General features: G+C 46.9%; 1 protein-coding gene across 1 annotated transcript in view; it reads left to right on the top strand.

Moving 5' to 3' along the window:
• Positions 1-19,373, top strand: part of LOC141998051 (E3 ubiquitin-protein ligase TRIM39-like) — a 34,972-nt gene that overhangs the window by 7,462 nt on the left and 8,137 nt on the right. The window contains exons 2-8 of the mRNA XM_074970689.1: positions 636-731; positions 3,872-4,102; positions 5,166-5,188; positions 6,531-6,646; positions 8,649-8,678; positions 13,754-14,258; positions 17,693-18,047. Of these exons, the coding sequence (XP_074826790.1) occupies positions 636-731; positions 3,872-4,102; positions 5,166-5,188; positions 6,531-6,646; positions 8,649-8,678; positions 13,754-14,258; positions 17,693-18,047 (1,356 nt within the window). The remainder of the gene's footprint in view (positions 1-635; positions 732-3,871; positions 4,103-5,165; positions 5,189-6,530; positions 6,647-8,648; positions 8,679-13,753; positions 14,259-17,692; positions 18,048-19,373) is intronic.

The following is a 19,373-nucleotide window of genomic DNA, read 5'->3' as shown; positions in this document are numbered from 1 at the left end:
CTTCCAGCATAAATCCAAGTTTAACCAGAACATCTGGGGGGGGGGGGTAGGAAAAAACAAGGGGAAATAGGCTACCTTGCATAATGACTTAGCCACTCCCAGTCTCTATTTAAGCCTAAATTAATAGTATCCAATTTGCAAATGAATTCCAATTCAGCAGTTTCTCGCTGGAGTCTGGATTTGAAGTTTTTTTGTTGTAAGATAGCGACCTTCATGTCTGTGATTGCGTGACCAGAGAGATTGAAGTGTTCTCCGACTGGTTTATGAATGTTATAATTCTTGACATCTGATTTGTGTCCATTTATTCTTTTACGTAGAGACTGTCCAGTTTGACCAATGTCCATGGCAGAGGGGCATTGCTGGCACATGATGGCATATATCACATTGGTGGATGTGCAGGTGAACGAGCCTCTGATAGTGTGGCTGATGTTATTAGGCCCTGTGATGGTGTCCCCTGAATAGATATGTGGGCACAGTTGGCAACGGGCTTTGTTGCAAGGATAGGTTCCTGGGTTAGTGGTTCTGTTGTGTGGTAATTGGTTAGTCTCTAAGGTGCCACAAGTACTCCTTTTCTTTTTGCGAATACAAACTAACATGGCTGTTACTCAGGTGCAAGTAACTTTTCTTTTCTCTAGGGACAAATTAGGAGTCGTTTGGAGATGTTGAAGAAGGAGATGGAAGGCATTGCTGCACTGAAATTGAATGGGGAAATAACAAGCCAGGAGCTGCTGGTACTTACTCATTAGCAAATGAACCTATGTGATGACTCTGAATACCACTGGAGTCGTACAGAGTAATGTGCGATGCTCTATAACGTATTATCACTTATTTATGTGTAACTCTGTAACACTTCTGCCAGTCACAGTTGGGCGCCTCTAAGAGGCAATACTTCCCCTCTCGCAAGCACAAAGTCTCAGTGTAGCAAAAAAACTTTTAATAAAAGGAGGAAAATAATGCAGCATTAATTTTGGGAAACACCGCAAACAGGGTTTATAAACCTAAACCATGAGCAAAAGACCTACCACCAAGGAAGTTGGGCAGTGTCCTTTTCTCCTCAGGTTCTTAAGTCTAGTAACCCAAAAGTCCCTTTAACCGTCCCTTTTCCCCACTCACAGTTGCTGTCCTTGGACAGTGCAGGCCCAGAGTTCAGAGGTGTATCTGCAGAGTTCACCTCCCATCCTGGGGGGGGTGGGAGGAGGCACCTTACTCACTCCACTGCTCAAGTACTCATTCACCGCCACTCTCTACAGGGCTCTGCTCTGGCACTCTCAGCTAGCTGCCCCGCCAGCCGCATCTCTCCACCAGCTGCCCTGCTGGCCATTTGCCATGACTCTCCGCCAGCTGCCCTGCTGACTGCTCACCACACCTCTCCACCAGCTACTGTGCTGGAAGTACCAAGATGCCTTCAGGGCCCCCCCACTTAACATAGGTCTTAGTGATTTCAGCTGTTAGTGCAGGGAGCCTCACTGATGATGCACACTGGGCAGTCTCTTGCATCAGAGACACTGTCCCAAAGCAGGGCTAATACTTAGACCTAAGTATCAGTGATTTCAGCTCTGTAGTGTGTAACGAGACTCTCAATTGAGTCTAAATTACCTCTGTTATTACACAGTAGAGAGCTGCAGAGTCAAATGGTATCTGGGGCCCTTACACAAGGCCCACACCACCACATACAAATACCTGTCTCCCACTCACTGGGCTTTGGAACCCATGTCCCCAGCTTAGCGAATGCTGTTCAGTTGAGGGTGAGTCCCTCAATCGGAAAATGTGAAGTCCAGCTCTGCTGCCCTTGATTCACACAGCAAGGATAACAACCCTTTATTACTCCTGCCCCAATAACAAGGAGACTTGGGCTCCCACACCAGCCAAACGTGACCATTTGGGCAAGCAATCCCATCATGCTGAGCACCTAGGCAGGGTGGGTGTGCCCATGCAAATGAGATCAGCTCCACCCCTTGTCTATTTAGACTCAGATTTTCAGGATAGCTACTGTCTCTCACCAAGGGCGGCAGAACTGAGTGGTGGGAAGGGAGACTAGCACCCCCACAATGGAAATAATATGGGGCTCTGCCCCCATATGAACTCATGAGAGGGAAGAGAGGACAGCGCAGGACCCAGATGGGGCTGGAGAACCCATGATCAGGCAGAGGAGCAGGAAGCGGGACAAAGAGGGGCTGGAACATTCGCGGAAAGCAGGTAGGAACCTCCAGGACCCTCCATCCCAGCCTGCATCCGGCTGTGTCTCCACTGCTATGCCTCCCGAGTCTCAGTACATCCCTCTCTCCCCCCACTATCCCTCCAACCCACAATCTCTCGCCCTGTGTTTGTACAGCACCTAGCGTGATGTGGCCTTGATCTCAATTGGAGCTTCTGTAGGGTTGCCCTTGTTGGTGGGACTTGTTCCTGGAGGTTTCATCCCATGACGTAATCTTCAATTAAAAATTAATCTTTAATTCCTGGAGACTCCGGGACTGTTAACAACCCCTGCGCCTCTGAGCACTATCCTAATACAACTCATAATAATATGTCCCTGGTCTAAAACCTACAGAAGTCAATACAAGTCTTTCCAATGACTTTAGTGGTCTTCGGATCGTGCCTTGGAAATGCTGATAAAGCTCATTAGGAAACATTTAGTTTACACCAGCAGGGTCTGCATGGACCAATTAATGTGTAACGCATTAGTTCACTATGGAAATCACAGGAGAGCTCTCTCCTGTCGGCTTAGAGTGTCTTCTTTAAAGAGCTACAATGGCGCAGCTGCATCGGTGCAGCATTTTAAGTATAGATCTGCCCTTAATGTGAGTGAGAAACCTGTTTAGACAAAGAGCAGCAACTTGCTGAAATGACGTTTTAGCCACTAAAAGCCTATTTTGTTGTGTTTTCCTTGTAACCACAATCTGTCTCTTCTAGTCTTACTCATTAGCACTTGAGTCTCAATTCTTTGTTCGCATATGTACCCATGTTTCATTATAAAACCATCTCAGGGCTGTATATAAAGCTGAAGGGTAAAATCCACAGCTAACCTAGCAGGCTGGTGTATATTAGCGATCTTGATAATTTTTGTGAGGTGCCAGTGATGGGAGATGGTTTCGGGGATACACAGGACTGGAAACACTGTTGGTGTCACCATACAAAAGTGGTCCCCAGACTGTGGGGGCGTGCCCCCCTAAGGGGGTGCAGAGGAATGTCCGAGAGGTTGTGGCAGCCTGGGCCAGCCCCCCTCCTCGGGTGCAGGAGGGAGGGAGCGCCACCCAGCCCTGCTCTGCCCCCAGTTCCACTCCAGCCCCAGCTCCTCTCCTGGCTTAGCATTGCCAGATGCCTGGTTTTCGACTGGAAGGCCAGTCGGAAACGGGACCTGGCACTATCCGGTCAGCACTGCTGACTGGTCACTAAAAGTCCGGTTACTCGCAGTAACCGGCCTCCGCCACCGGGGATCAGGAAGAGCAGCAGCTGCTGCTGGAGCCTGGAGGAGCACTCAGGGATGTCTCCGGCTAGAGAGGTATCGATGGCTCACCTATCCTGCCCTGAGCGTGGCTTCCCCTCCCCCATCCTGCCCCACTCACCCTCCCATGCCCCACCCTGGCTCTTGGGGGGTCACGGACCAAGTAAGTGGGGGGGAATTGAAGGAGTAACCGGACTGGTGGCAGGTAGGGTGAGGCCATCGTGCTCTGAGCAGGCTGCTGGTATGAGGGCTTTGAACCAAAGATGGACAGCACAGAGACACCCAAGGTTACAGGGCAGGTGGTGAAAGAGCCCCTTGCTGGTCTGGGTGAACCCCCAAAGTGCCACAGACTCCTTTGGAAATGTTACTCTGTATGGGCCGTCACATGTTTCTCTCCACCCTTTCCCTGCTTGTGTCTGCTCATCGCAGCAACAGACAGAGAGCGAGAGGATGAAGATTCTGTCGGAATTTGAGAAACTCCATCTGTTTCTAGAGGAGAAAGAATTGCTCCTGTTGGCCCAGCTGGAAGTGCTGGACAAGGAGATACTGAAGAGGCAGGATGAATTCACCATGAGGCTCACCCAGGAGAAAACTCGTCTCGGGACCCTGATCAATGAGATGGAGGGGAAGTGCCGGCAGCCACCAAGTGAATTCCTGCAGGTGAGACTATGTGAGAGGTACCCCAGAGCCCTTAGTAAACATGTCCCTGACTCTTTGCTATCGAAGTCCAAGTTCACAATACACCGCATTGCAGAAACATACATTATTTTATTCATTGAGGTCCTGATGGTACAAGGTGCTCAGCATACTGGTTCTCTGATTAAACAAAGCACTTAAACACATGAGTTTTCCCATAACTTTCGTAGATTTTATGCCCAGGAGGGATCATTTGGATCAGTTTGTCTGATCTCCTTCATTACGGGCCAGAGAATTTCACCCAGAGATTCCTGTATGTTGCTCACTGCTCTTGGTTGACTTAGAGTGTATTTTTTAGAAAGACGTCCAGTCTTGATTTAAAGGTCACAAGTAATGGACAATCCGAGAATCTATGATTGCTCAGATTAATAGACTGCAGATAGGGCCAAGTCAATAGCTCAGGTGAGGCTTACCTGACCTAATGTGACATCAGAGAGAACTCAACCAATCATCTCCCTTCCTCTCCAGCTAATTTGCATGCTATACTTCTATTGGTTGGAATGAGTCCGTGTCATGAGGGACACATTTCAAGAGTTCTCATTGGCAGATTAGCCCACAGCTGGATGCTAACCTGTTGTGATGCTGTGCGTAACTCATGCCAACATGTGTCTTTTTTCCCCTCTAGTGGCTGTACAGGTTTATACATATACAGATTTATGAGTCCTCCACTGCGGGCCAGCTAAGGGACCCGGGAGTAAAAGTTTTAAAAGGGACCTAAGGGATGGATCCTCAGAAGTATTTAGACTTCTAAACTCCCCTTAATTTCAGTGGCAGTTAGGTGCCGAAAGCCATTAGAGGATCTTTACCTAAGTCCCATTTTCAAAAGTCCCTCAGGCATTTTAGACCCTAAATCCCATAGACTTTCAATGAGGCTCAGAATCCTATGTGCCATGGGACTAGATTTTCAAAGGTTTTTAGGCACCCAGAGGGATTTTCAAATAAGCAAATTAGATACCTCAGAGCAAGAAGGATCTCCAGTATATGGTGTGTGGGACTGAACTCCCTTTTCTTTCTCTCTCCTCTCTAGGACATCAGAAGCACCTTAAGCAGGTACATGGCTCCTTCTCACTCCGCCTCACACTTGAGCATGCTGGGAAGGTGTTGGGTAAAGGACAAAGCTCCCTGCAGCTCCTAATCTCCCTCCAACCCCAGAATTCTGAGCCGTCATATGTTTCCCCAGTGTCCAGAATGCAGATTCAGCTGCAGATACACTATGAATTATCCACTCCTCTGATGGTCTGGATGCCTCAGGAGATCAGAGATGGAATATGGGCTATTCACCTACCTACCTTTACCAGTTAAGGTAGCACAGGCTACCTAGCTAACAAACAACTAGCTGTCTAGTCTATAGCTACCTACCTATATCTACCTAGGGGTGTTGTCTGCTGCCCATGACCCGAGTAACTTCTGAGTCAATGATTGCAAAACTCCATCTAGGTCAGTAATGGCGTGAAGTCATTTCCATCTGAGGACTGGTCAGTGCCCTGATTAACCTTTCTGTTAAGCACCGTCTGCATGTTCAGGGTTGTGCCTGTCAATTTGGTGCATGTCCCAGTGAATTTAAAACATGCCATGAGACAAGGATGTCGTATTTATCCTCATAAATACATGACTCCTCACTCCTGTTTGAAAGGGGTACGTGGGTCTCACTCCACCTCCTTCCAGGATGGGCAGTCCCCCCATCACAAAAGCCCTTCATGCACCCATTGTCAGCAATTTCAGCAGAGCAGCCAATGACTGAACGGAGCTGGAACGGTTCTGTCACCTTGACAGATGTACGTCGCTACCCTCCAGGCATACATGACCCTATGGGGTGGTGGGTTGGAGAATGTCACTGAGCCAGTTCTTTGGCTCATTAGGGAACTGAAAGGCCAGATCCCGCACTGGTGTAAATCAGCAAAACTCCATTAGTGTCATCGGAGCCAGATTCCCAGCTTGTATAATTAGCCGTAACTCCATTAAAGTCATTTCAGCCAGACCCCCCCCACTACTGGGGTATGTTGACCATGACTTCATTGCAGTCAATGGGAGCAGATCCCCAGCTGGTGCAAATCAAAGTCAATCCCAAGCTGGTAAAAATGAGCATTACTTCAATGGAGTTAATGGAACAATGCCAATTAACATCAGTTATGGATCTGAACCGAAGTCTCGACAGCCTGTCAGTTTATCGCCTTCCATTAGAACTAAATTCACTTTAAGAAAAAAGTAGAGCTGGGTGATTTGGGTGGGGTTTTTTTTTAAAAGAATTTCTTTGAAATTTTGAAATTTCGGATTTAGAAAAAAAGAGATTTTTTAAATCAAAAAAGTCTGATAATTCTTCCTCACCCACTACATTTTTATTGTTGTTGAAATCAGTTAACAATGACTAACAACAGGCCATTTTTCTCCCTAGATACGAGACAGGGAAGTTTCAGAGTCCACCATCCCTTCCTCTGGAACTGAAACGGAGAGTCAAGGAATTCTCTCAGAAGCACACACTTCTGGAGCACGCTCTGAGTAAATTTAAAGGTAACAAACTCTGGGGCCATTCTTGGCTATGATTAAAATATTGATTTACTTGTATAGGGATCAAAGCCCCATTGCTGTAGATGTTGTGCACACATATAATGAAAAGATGTCTCCAGAGAGCTCAGAGTCTTGTCACTAGCTTACAGGTTATGCATGGTCTGCCTTATAGAAACCCATGAGAACCATGGCCACCGGTTTGGGTCACTTATCTTTCCTGCCTCATATTTACAAAGGGATAATAACTTTCCTATCTCACTGGGGCAAAGGGGAGAAGGTGATGCTTAAGACAAATTTTCTAAGGTTTTTTTTTTCCTATAGGAGTTAGGTACCCAGTCCCAATGGGCGACAGGCACCCAGTTCCCCTAAACCACTTTGAAAATTGAAGCCCAAGTAGCTAGTGGTTTGCAAAGCACTGTACAGATACCAAAATTCATTAGATTGTGGCGCCTGGTAGCCCCATGTCCCCCAGCTTATCTGGATGATTTCCCCTTGCAAAGCAATTATCTGTTGGCAACAATGCTCGGATCCATCCCAGCATAGGCAACTAGGGAGCAGAGCAAGGCCAGATATAGTTGTTGTTTTTTTTCTACCCTCCCGCCCCCAATGGAAATTTTCAACAAAACCAAAAATGTTTGCAGTAACATTTTCCCTGGAAAAAATTGATTTTTCAGACCCTCGCCCACCGCCAAAAAATCGAACAAAAAATATTTCAGTCAAATAACTAAATATTTAAATTTGGAAATATTGCTGCAATGTTTCATGGGAACTGTAGTTTAGGTGCCACAGGCTCCCATTCTCCTCTATGGCCTGGGCTCCCTGGTTGGATTACATTTCCCATGACCCACCACAGTCTCCTCCTGAGGAAGGTATGCTAGGCATCATGGAGTCCCTGACTGTGGTGCATCCTGGGTGATGTAGTCCAGTTCAAGAGCCTGTCCCATAAAGGAGAATGGGAACATGAGCAAACCAAATTACAATTCCCATGAAGCACCAGGGCAGCATTTTTGGCCAAAATCTTTTCAGTTTTCAGGTGTTCAGACTGTCAACAAATAAATTGAACATTTCTGTGGAAAGTTACCACTTTTTGTGAAAAATGTCCATTTAGTCGAAAATCCAATGTTTAAGTTGAAAAGTAGTTTGGGATGGAAAATTTTTGACCAGCCTTACTGGGGGGGTGAGTATGCTCTGTGCTGCTCGTCACTGCTAGAGGGAGAACATGTCTCTGACTCTGAGAGGAGATGCTAGTTCTGTGTGCTCAGTGTGTAGCAGGTCCTACCTGTTGAGATCAGCCCAGTAAAAGCTCATATAAAACAAGCCACTTCCCAGGGAGGGTGGATCCCTGCGTCTCGAGACAAGGAAGAAGTTTCTGTGTCCATGCGGGAGCTCTGCAAAGCAAAGCAAACTCACTCTGGGTCCAGTTTCCAAAGCCCTGGGCCTGCTGCCACGGCTATAAGGGCTTTTTCCACTTTGTCCTCTTGTCAGTGAGGGGGGAGGAGGGCTCAGGGCTCCGGCCATTGGGGGAGGCCTCAGGAGGAAGGGGCGGGGCTGGGGGCTGGGGGCTAGCTGCCCTGAAGGGGGGATGGTTCACCCACCCATGTGCACAGGGCAAAGATTTCTGATAGCAGAGGGCTCTTTCATCTAGCAAAGGCAGGATGAGAGTCGGCGGCTGCAAACTGAAGGTAGACCAATTCAGCCTGTAATGCACCCATTTTTAACAGCGATAATAATTGACCACTGAGGCCCACCTACCTGTGGACATTGTGGATTCTCCGTCGCTTGGAAGTTTTTAAATTAAGACTGGGTGTCTCTTTCCAAAAGATTGTAGCCAGAAATTACTGACTTCATGCAGGGTCACTGGGTGAAATTCGCTGACCTGTGTTATGCAGGAGGCCCGACTGCCCATTTTGGTCCCTGATCCAAAAATCTACAATAGGCATCTGTCCCCAGTTAGAACAACCGAGATTTCACCTCTTCCACCTTTTTTTTTCCCCCTCCCTTCTAGAGTCTCTGTCTGAACCAAAGCTGGACAAAGGTAAATTTCTGGAGCTAATGGGGAATCTCGTTTCAGTTGAGCTGAGTCAGGGAAAGCTGATGAGGGGAACTTTCCTATAACGATGAAGTTGTATACATGTATGGATCCATAGGCGCTCACTCTGTGGGTGCTCCGGGGCTGAAGCACCCATGGAAAAAAAATAGCAGTCCCGTGATCGGCCCCTCTCCCTCCCCCCCCCCCGAGCCTCCCTCCCACCGCAGATCAGCTGTTAGTGGCGTGCAAGAGGTGCTGGGGGAGGAGCGGGGGGCGGGGTGCACTCGCGGGAGGGGGAGGAACGGGGTGGGAAGAGGCAGGGTGGAGGTGGAGTGTGGGCGGGAAGATGTGGGGTGGAAGCTTGGGGGAAGGGGTGGAGTGGGGGCAGGGCTTGGGGCAAAGCAGGGGTCGAACACCCCTCGGCAATTCCCAAAGTCGGCACCTGTGTATGGATCTCTGTTTACTGATCATCTTTCTCCCACTCGATGAGAGATGGGAGATGAACACAGATTCCCTTTTATTAGTAGCATTACAGTAGCCCATAGAGGCCCCACCCAAGAACGAGGGCCCCATTGTGCTAGGTTCTGTACATACCTTTCATGCCTTGTCTACCCTGGCAGCGGTGTTTAGGGTATGTGTAGCTGCATGCAGCGGTGAAAGGCTCTGGCGGAGGGAAGGCCGCAGGGAAAGGCTCTGGCAGTGGGAAGGCTACTGGACACTAAGTTGCTAAAAATATCAGTGTAGACATGGGGGGCACTGGTTGGACACGTAGAGACTCATGTAGGGTGTATCTCCTGGGTGTATCTGGCGTGTCTGTATTCAAGTCACCTAAGCTGTGTCTCCCCATCTGCATGGCTGCGTATACCCAGACTAGCTGGCTGTGCAGTGCATGGACTCTACATTTCACTGCAAGTGTAGACATAGCCATAGAGAAAAACATTCTCTGCCCCAAAGAGCTCATAGTCTGGGGCCTGGTGTACACCCAAAATTTAGGTTGACCTAGCGACGTTGCTCAGGGATGTGAAAAATCCACACCCCTGAAGGATGCAGTTAAGCTGCCTGGTCTTCTTCCATCAACCTAGCAGGGAGGTGTATTAACTACATCTATGGAAAAACCCCTTCCATCACTGTAATGTGTCTCCAGTACCACACTACAGCAGGGTAGCTGCAATGCTGCAACTGTGTCACTGTAGTGCAGACAAGCCCTAAAACAAGGGGTTTCAAAGAGGCCTAAAGGGGTTAGGCACCCAGATCTGTTTGGAAACTTCAGCCCACTGGATGAGACCGACAAAGAATGGGAAGGGAAGAAGGAAAAGATACAGACAGGGGAAGTAACTGGAGCTCGTCAGAAAATGGATTTTCCATCCCATGAAAAAAGCTGGGATTATGGGGGAAAAATTGTCCTGAATCAGGATGAAAAGCAGGATTTTATTATTAATATTATTTTATTTTTTGTGAAATGAAATTCCGGGAAAAAAATCACTGGGGGGATCAACTGAAACGTTTTGATTCAATACATTTGAAATGTTTCATTTTGATCTTGACCCGTTTTTTATTTCATTTATTTCAAATATAAAATGACAAATATTTTGAAACAAAAAGTGGCTTTGAAATGCAAAATGAAAACTTTTTGTTCTGAAATGTTGAGATGGGTCATGTTGACATTTCCAGACCTTTTATTTTTTTCCCCCAAAACAAAACTTAATAAAAATTAAACCAGTTAAATTTTTAAAAATGAATCAGGATGAAAAGCAGTTTTTAAAAATGACATTGCAGAAACAAAAATATTCATTTTGGGTCAGTTGAAGTGTTTTGTTTCAGTACATTTGAAATGTTTCATTTTGTGTTTGACCCATTTTATTTTATTTTAATATAAAAGGAAGAACAAGAAGTAATTTCAAAATGAAAAATCAAAACTTTTTGTTTTGAAAATGTTGAAATGGGATATTTCCAGCCCCCTACTTTTCCCCCCCAAAACAAAATTTCATCAAAATCAATACAATTTTAAAAAGTTCAATTTACTCAAAATGGAATTTTCTGACAGAAAACTATTTCAAGGAAAATTTTCCAACCAGTTCTAGAAGTGACTTTCCCAAGGTCACGCAGTAGGTCAGTGGCAGAGATAGAAATAGTACCCAGGATTCTCGACTCTGATCCAGTACCCTTGCCACTAGTTCATGCTGCCTTGCTCTTGACAGAGGTGCGGGGATCAAACAAGTTAAGTAATCCTAAATACCATTTAGCTTTATTAACATTGTCTGACTAGAAAGAGCTTTGCTGGTTTCTTTGCATTTATGTCTGCCCTATTTTACATGAAATGAATCTGCAGTTACGTTCGTTAACAACAGAAATATCTTCGTAACATTGACAGCAGCTACATTTAAAGTGTTTCACTTTTTCTCCCACTAGTGACTCCATCTGGAGTTGGGGCGGGGACTTTGGGGAAGGGATTGGAATGGGGGTGGGAGGGCGCGGGGCAGGGGTAGAGGGGGGTTGAGCCAGTTGGACAAAGGTAAATTTTGGGGACTGATGGTGTAATTGAGTACTGTATTATACCCAGGCTAAAAACAAAAACAAAACAAAACAAAATCTTTAAGATGGGGTTAATTTGGGATAAAAAAAAAACATTACAGGGATGTTGCAATGATCCCAAAACCAAATATTATAAACCCAGGAAATTCAGAGTTAATCCTAATCCTCCTTCCCTATTTAAAACTTTTTCCCAACCCAACCCCATTTCACTCTCCTCTGTCTAAATCAATGGGTGGGGATTTAGCAGAAGGGGGAGTTTGAAATTCCACCTGAAAAGGGGACTCTAGTTTCGGGCATTTAAGAAGTGATATAAGATCCTAAAGAGCTAGTCAATACAGTCAGTGAATCACACCATTTCTCAAACACTATTCTGCTCTAAGCAAGAAAGCCCCATGGTTTCCTCCAGGAACTCATGAATTCTCTTAACTGGTCAGATAAATGGACTCTCTAGTCCAGTATCCAATTGGACCAGTGGTCCATCTGGTCCTGTATCCAGTCTCTGATTGAAGCTGCTGGTAGTGGCTACCGAGGAAGGCTGCCAACCCTGCTCCACAGTGGAAATTTGGAATAAGATGCCCATAGGGAAAAATGACTTCCTGACCCCCACCCCCATCAGTTAGTGGTTGGCTTATGTGTGAGACATCAGGATTTATATCTCTTGTACATCTCATGGGTCAGTAACTGGTTAAAAGATAGGAAACAAAGAGTAGGAATAAACGGTCAGTTTTCACAATGGAGAGAGGTAAACAGCGGAGTCCCTCAAGGATCTGTACTGGGACCGGTGCTGTTCAACATAGTCATAAATTATCTGGAAAAAGGGCAAACAATGAGGTGGCAAAGTTTTCAGATCATACAAAACTAGTCAACATAGTTACGTCCAAAGCTAACCGCGAAGACTTACAAAGGGATCTCACAAAACTGGGTGACTGGGCAACAAAATGGCAGATGAACTTTAATGGTGATAAATGCAAAATAATGCACATTGGAAAACATAATCCTAACTATACACACAAACTAATGCTGTCTGTATTAGCTGTTAACACTCATGAGAGAGATCTTGGAGTCATTGTGGCTAGTTCTCTGGAAACATCTGCTCAAGGTGCAGCGACAGTCAAAAAAGCGAACAGAATGTTGGGAATCATTAAGAAAGGGATAAATAATAAGACAGAAAATATCATAATGCCACTATATAAATCCGTGGTACGCCCACACCTTAAATACTGCATGCAGTTCTGATTGCCCCATCTCAGAAGAGATACATTGGAATTGGAAAAGGTTCAGAAAAGAGCAACAAAAATGATGAGGGGTATGGAACAGCTGCCAGACAAGGAGACATTAATAAGACTGGGACTGTTCAGCTTAGAAAAGAGATGACTAAGGGGGGATATGATAGAGGACTACAAAATCATGACTGGTGTGGGGAAAGTGAACAGGGAAGTGTTATTTACCCCTTCATATAACACAAGAACCAGGGGTCACCCGATGAAAATAATAACCAGCGGGTTTAAAACAAGGAAAAGAAAGTAGTTCTTCAGACAAGGCACAGTCAACCTGTGGAACTCATTGCCGGGAGATGTTGTGAAGACCAAAAGTAAAACTGGGTTCAAAAAAGAATTAGATAAATTCCTGGAGGATAGGTCCATCAATGGCTGTTAGCCATGATGATCAGGAATGCAACCCACATGCCCTGGGTGTCCCTAAGCCTTTGACTGCCAGAAGCTGGGACTGGACAACAGAGGATTGATCACTCAATCATTTTTTCCGTTCTGTTCATTCCCTCTGAAGCACGTCGCATTGGCCACTGCCGGCAGACAGGACACTGGGCTAGATGGACCATTGGTCTGACCCAGTCTGGCCACTCTTATGTTCTTAGGTACATTTTTTTAGTGACAGAGGGGAGGCCTTGCAGTCAATGGCAGTTCTCTGTCTGTAATGTGATAATTTTTGAAGACCGTGTCCAATCAGTTCTAAAATTTCAGGGAACCTTCCAGGCATCGATGGGAAAAACCCTACTGATTTTGATGGCAGTCAAAAAACCCAGACACCAGAAAATCCTGATTTCCGCTCAGGGCCCATTTGGTACTGCAGGCCGAGGAGCATTGTGACATCAGAAGTATTTCAGCCCGTCATCATTCACGCCCTCCAGTTCCTTTGCAGTCCCATTGGTTGAAATGAGTCAGCAAATGAGGTCACAATGGTACAACTCGGGCTCCTCTGCCAGTAACGTCCAATGGGCGCTGTTAAGGGGAAGTTGTGGAAAGGAAGTTGATAAACCAGCAAAGAGAAGAAGGGGAGCAGTTTAGATGCCTTAACAGTAAAATGTAGGTTGAGTGGCAGGACCTTGCTACGGACTCAGGAATAGACACTCCGGCTCCTCCCATCACCTGCTGGCTGAGCCTACATCAGCAACAAAGTTGGTGACCTGCCAGTTATCCCATCTTGTGCAGCTGAAGGTTTTCCTTTTCCATTAAAGGCAGGAATTTTCAAAGGGATTTAAGGGAGTGCCCCTAACACTCTGATTCTCTCTTCCCTCCCCACCCAACCCCCAGTACACGTGACCCTGGATCCAGACACGGCTCATCCTCATCTCATCCTGTCTGAGGATGGGACAAGCGTGAGATGGGGACCTGCACGGCAGGACGTGCCCGACAACTTCAGAAGATTTGATCCTGTTCCCTGTGTGCTGGGCTGTGAGGGGTTCACCGCGGGGAGACATTGGTGGGAGGTGGAGGTGGACGGGAGCAGCTGGGCCGTGGGGGTAGCCAGAGAGTCTGTGAGGAGAAAGGGAGGGGTCAGCCTGGAGCCAGAGGAGGGGATCTGGGCTGTGGGGCAGCTGAACCCAATTCAGTATGTGGCTCTCACTTCTCCTTGGACAAGCCTGCCACCGGATAGGAGACCCAGGAAGGTCAGGGTCGCCCTGGACTGCAAAAGGCGGCAGGTGGCATTTTTCAATGCTGAGAACAACACTCAGATCTTCACTTTCACTGAAGTCGCTTTTGCTGGGAGAATCTTCCCGTTCTGCTGGGTGTCAGACAAAAGCTCCCAGGTCAAAATGTGTCACTGAGCCGCGAGATCAAGTACCCCTCCCCGCCATCCCCCGGGGCCTGGATCTGGCATCTGCTCCCTAGAATCTCAGCACAGCCAGCTGGTGAAATTCTGGTCTGTCCGACCCAGCTTCTAACACTCACTTCACAGCAGTATCTGACTGCCCACGCCACCTCCTACTGGAGCCCAGAGAGAGCGCAGTTTCTCTAATGCCTGCAGACAATTCATAGCGCAGACAGATCATGACCCCCTATACTGCAGCGTACAGGGGTCAGAGCGAGGGGACAGATCCCTCCTCGGATGAGTGGGAGAGGATCTTTTCTACGAGGAGAGAGATCAGAGGGATTAGAGGTGGGGGAAACAAAGAGTAACTGGAGAGGATGTTTATAGAAGGAAATATGAGAGGAAAATGTATAGGAGGAAAAGGGATGAGGAGGAATATAAACTCTTTGGAGCAGGGACTGTCTTTCGCTGTGTGTCCGTGCAGCGCCCTGCACAACAGGGCCCTGATCTCAGCTGGGGCAGGGACTGTCTCTCACTGTGTGTCTGTGCAGCACTTGGCACAATGGGGCCCTGATCTCAGTTGGGGTTATCCTAATACATGTAATAGGCAATGATACCTACACAAGAAACATTGAGAATCATTCAGAGGATTCATAGACTTGGGGTAAAATTTTCAGAAGTGCCTAAATCCCATTTTCAAAGGAGATGAGTGACTCTTGAGAACCCACGACTCAATGGAAGTCGACGGGACTCTGGCTTTGAAGTCACTTCGGTGCTTTTGAAAATATTAGGTACCATTCTAAGTACCCATCCCATTGCTACATCAGCAGTGATTTAAGTGGGGGGGGGGGGTCCGTGCAGGCCCATGGCACCACCCATGTAGATTGGGGGGTGTTGCAGGATGGGAGCCTTTCTTAGCTTCAGAAGATGGAAATCGCCAAAGGATTGTCCTGCGTTCCCTGGTTAGGTGAGATCAAACGGCAGCTTTCTCTGTTGTCTTTGCTGCTCACGCAAATGTTCAGCGTTCAAAGCCAACTTGTGTTTATTTTAGGATTCGCATTTACCTAAGTAAGAATAAAATCCATATTTTTAAATACCCTTATTTTCTATTGTGCTTCCTCTCCCCCATCTATATTATTGAGCATTTGTGGGGAGGGAACATAAATATGGTTCACCAGAGGGGACTGTGATGTGAACACCAATGGGGAACACAGCAAACTCGGCAAGGATTGGTGGGTGGAATATGTGGCGGGGGCGGGGGGGGGTTCTGAGCAAAAGTGTGACTTTTCATCCAAAAATGAAAAAATTTCAGCAGCTGAAAAGCCCCTGAACATTTGGTTTTCCACTGAACATTTTCAGCTTCAACTGAACGTATTCAGGGGGTTGGTTTCCCAATAAACAACTGAAAATTTCCAAGGAGAGCAGACCCTTTTTGTCAAGAATTTTATTTAGAAGAAAATCCAAATCTGCCACAGAGGGGAAAAAAGTTTTGAGAGCAGTTTTGTGCCCTGCCCTGTTGACAACATAGATTAGTAGATTTTAGAGGTTGAAGGAACCATTAGATCGTGTTGTCTCCTCAGCTTTCTGCATTACACAGGCCAGAGAATTCACCCCCTGGGTCCTGCACCCGGCTAAGTTTCACAGGGCCCGACAAATACAAGTGTTCAGCTTTCACCGTCCCCCATTTCCAGCTCCACTTTCTCCCTCAGGTCCTTGCTTCTCCCCCATTCCCAAACTCCACTCCCCCACCCAAGTCCCTTCTTCACACAGTCCTCTCACCACCATGCCCCACACTCCATGGTACAGCTGGTCCCAGTTCGCTTCCCCCGGTCGCACCCAGGTGCCTCCCTCCTTCCCCTCTCCGCCTTCCCCTAGCCCCATGGTTCCCAGTTGCTGGCCAGAGTGGGGGTGATGGGCCCGGCTGGGGAAGGGGCAGGGCTGGCAGAAGATGGGGTGAGGGATCCAGCTGTTGGGGACCAGGCTAACACAGGGCTGAAGGGCCTGGCTGCCTGGGACTCCTGGCTGACTGACATGGGGGCAAAAGGTCTGGCAGGAGGGTGGCTGGCTGGAGTTCAAGTGAAGCAGCTGGCTTTGGGGGGGCCTGTCCGGAGTCGGGGAGAGGGACCCTGCTGAGAGGCTGGCAGGAACGGGGAGGATAGGATGATTAAGACTGGAATTTTCCAAGGCCTCTAAGGAGGCTAGGCCATGGGAGGCAGGCACCCAACTCCCCTAAGCAACTCTGACAATTCCAGTCTGACCAGAGCTGGGGAGAGGGGACAGTCCGGGCTGAGGTGAGGGTGCGACGGAGTGGAAATTTAAATAATATTTCATTGAACAATGTCTGTGCCTCAGTTTCCCCTATGTAGTGAAGCGTTAACGAGGTGATGGGGGAAAGGGTGTTTTCTTTGCAGAAAGATCCAGGTGGGGCTGACCACTACCTGACTGGGGCTAGGCCCAGACAATGGGCCAGCGATTTGTTAACTGGCAACTGAAATGAAACCTCCAGCTGCCGTGTAAACATACCCTTGGGATCTGATTCATAAATCAGAGACGACCCTGTGCCTGCCAATAGTGGGGAGGAGGGGTGGAGTGGGGGGACAGAGTGAGGGCAGTTGGCTTCTGTGGTGTTACTGAGCATGCTCATTCTGTGTGAGCATGCTCAGTACAAGCCAAGAAGTAAATCTGGGGGCGGGTAGTTGACCCCTCATTCCCCTCTCCATGCATTGCCTCTGTCCCTTCATCTTCATTAATGTCAGAGGAGTTACAGCAGTGGCTCTCAACCTTTCCCGACGACTGTGCCCGTTTCAGGAGGCTGATTTGTTTTGTGTACCCCCAAGTTTCACCTCACTTAAAAGCAACTTGCTTACAAAATCAGACACAAAAATACAAAAGTGTCACAGTCTCACTATTACTGAAAAATTGCTGCCTTTTTCATTTTTACCATATAATTATAAAATAAAGCAATTGGAATATAAATATGGTACTTACATTTCAGTGTACGGTCTACAGAGCAGTATAAACAAGTCATTGTATGAAATTTTAGTTTGTCCTGACTTCGCTCGTGCTTTTTATGGAGCCTGTTGTAAAACTAGGCAAATATCTAGATGAGTTGATGTACCCCCTGGAAGACCTCCACGTCCCCCCAGAGATACGCGTACCCCTGCTTGAGAACCACTGAGTTACAGCAAAGGAAGATTTGGCTCTTCAGATCCACTTTTCATTCATTTCTCTGCTGGCTCTGGCTCTGGCCCGCGGACAAAATTACACGTTGCAGCCTAAAGAAAACCCTGAAGCAAACACCAAAACAACACGCACAAACAAGCTTGCAGGGAAAGAAACATCCGGTTGCTGGATAAGACTCAAGCCATGTCTGTGATGAGGAGATTGCAGCTGATCTTCTCTCTTTTACACAGTAGGAGCGGTGGCTTCTGAGAATCCAGCCGAAACTCTCCAATAGGAGGCCGCTTGCACTATCCTTGTGACTTGCTTATAAGGTCCAGTGTTCACGGTTGGCGAGAGAACGTTTGCTGTGCCTGCATTAGCCAGTGCTTGGAAGAATCACCTAGAAACATCTCTCCGCTGTGCAGAGAAACCCGGGGGAGCGTTGTAGAACTGGGCAGACTGTTCATTCTGCAATCGGCCAAAGATCCAGAAGCAGAGAGGGTGTGTGAGAACCATCAGGAGGAATTTGCTTTGTTGTTTGAAGAGGGGCCAACAACTCACCTATGTGATCTGCATGGCGCACAAAGAAACCATGTTACAGCTTCCACAGAGACAGCCGCTGAGCAGTGCAAGGTAGGAAATTGCTAGTGAGTGAAACATATTATAATAAAAACCACCATTAGCAAATCAAGTAACTAAATGGGGGATCTGCTGCAAGACATTTTACAACAAATCTCTAAATATTTGCTGCATTGTTTATCTTATCAGAGCTAGAATGATGGGATGGTAATTGCTAGGGTCACTCTTTCACCGATAAAAAGAAAACCAGCTCCCGATGTCTCCCGAGCAGTCTAGAATTTAGAAACACTCTGCATTATGCAGTAAGTTTGTTGTTCAATTCCCTTCAAACTGATCCTTCTCTCTTTGCAGTCAATAGCCAGTCTCCTCTTGACTACAGTAGGAACAATGCCTTTTGGGCACCTGCTATCTGCCTTGGTTGTTTTTTATATCCTCATATTTCCCATATAGCCTTTTGTCTGTTCTTTATCCATAGGTATTTTTACTTCTGTGCTAACTGCTCCAACTTCTTCTGTTTCTTTGTTGGGGAAGGAATCCAACATCTCTGCTATTTTTGAGACATCATTAATGGAGAGCAGGTTGAATTATTCAACATCTAGAAATGTAACCCCTGTTTTTTCCAGTCATGAATTATCTACATACGGGAGCTGTGCTTTCTATGAATCTGTTTGTTATTTAAACTCCATGGATTCATAAATACCCAGGAACCATTGGGATCATCAAGTCTGACTTCTGGTATAGAGGCCATAGAACTTCCCTGAAATAATTCCTGTTTGAGCTAGAGCATAGTTTTCAGAAGAAAAATAATAATCTGGTCTTGATTTTAAAATTGCCAGGGTTGGAGAATCAACCAGCCCCCTTGGTAAATTGTTCCAGTGGCTAATTACCCTCATGTTTAAAAACTAACACCTTGTTTCCAATCTGAATTTGTCCAGCTTTAACTTCCAATTACTGGATCTTGTTTTTTCTTTGTCTGCTAGATTAGTTGTCTGCTAGGACTTTGACTAAAAGTTTGTGTGAATTAATTTTAGCCTCTGCATCCAGAGGCAATGCATAGAGGGTGGGGGAATGTGGGGTCACATGCCCCACCCCAGATTTGCTGCTTGGATTGTACTGATCATGCTCACTGAGGAAGCCAGGTGCCCTCACTCTGCCCCCCCTACACACACACACACACACACTATCAGCTGGCACCGGTGTCTCTGCCTGGATCCATGTGTCACACCAGATCTCAGTGCAGTTCCAAGTGACCGGGGCCAGCTTCATGGGGGAGGGCGTGGTCCCAGTGCATTTATCTCTGTGAGACACATTTTGACCGAGGCGTCAGCCCAGCTTGTCAATTCCTGCAGCTCCAGTTGCAGGCACAAATTTGTAAGTGAC

Source organism: Natator depressus, chromosome 14, assembly GCF_965152275.1.
Source record: "Natator depressus isolate rNatDep1 chromosome 14, rNatDep2.hap1, whole genome shotgun sequence".
Taxonomy (NCBI): Eukaryota; Metazoa; Chordata; order Testudines; family Cheloniidae; genus Natator; species Natator depressus.
This window is presented reverse-complemented; position numbering and strand designations above follow the sequence as displayed.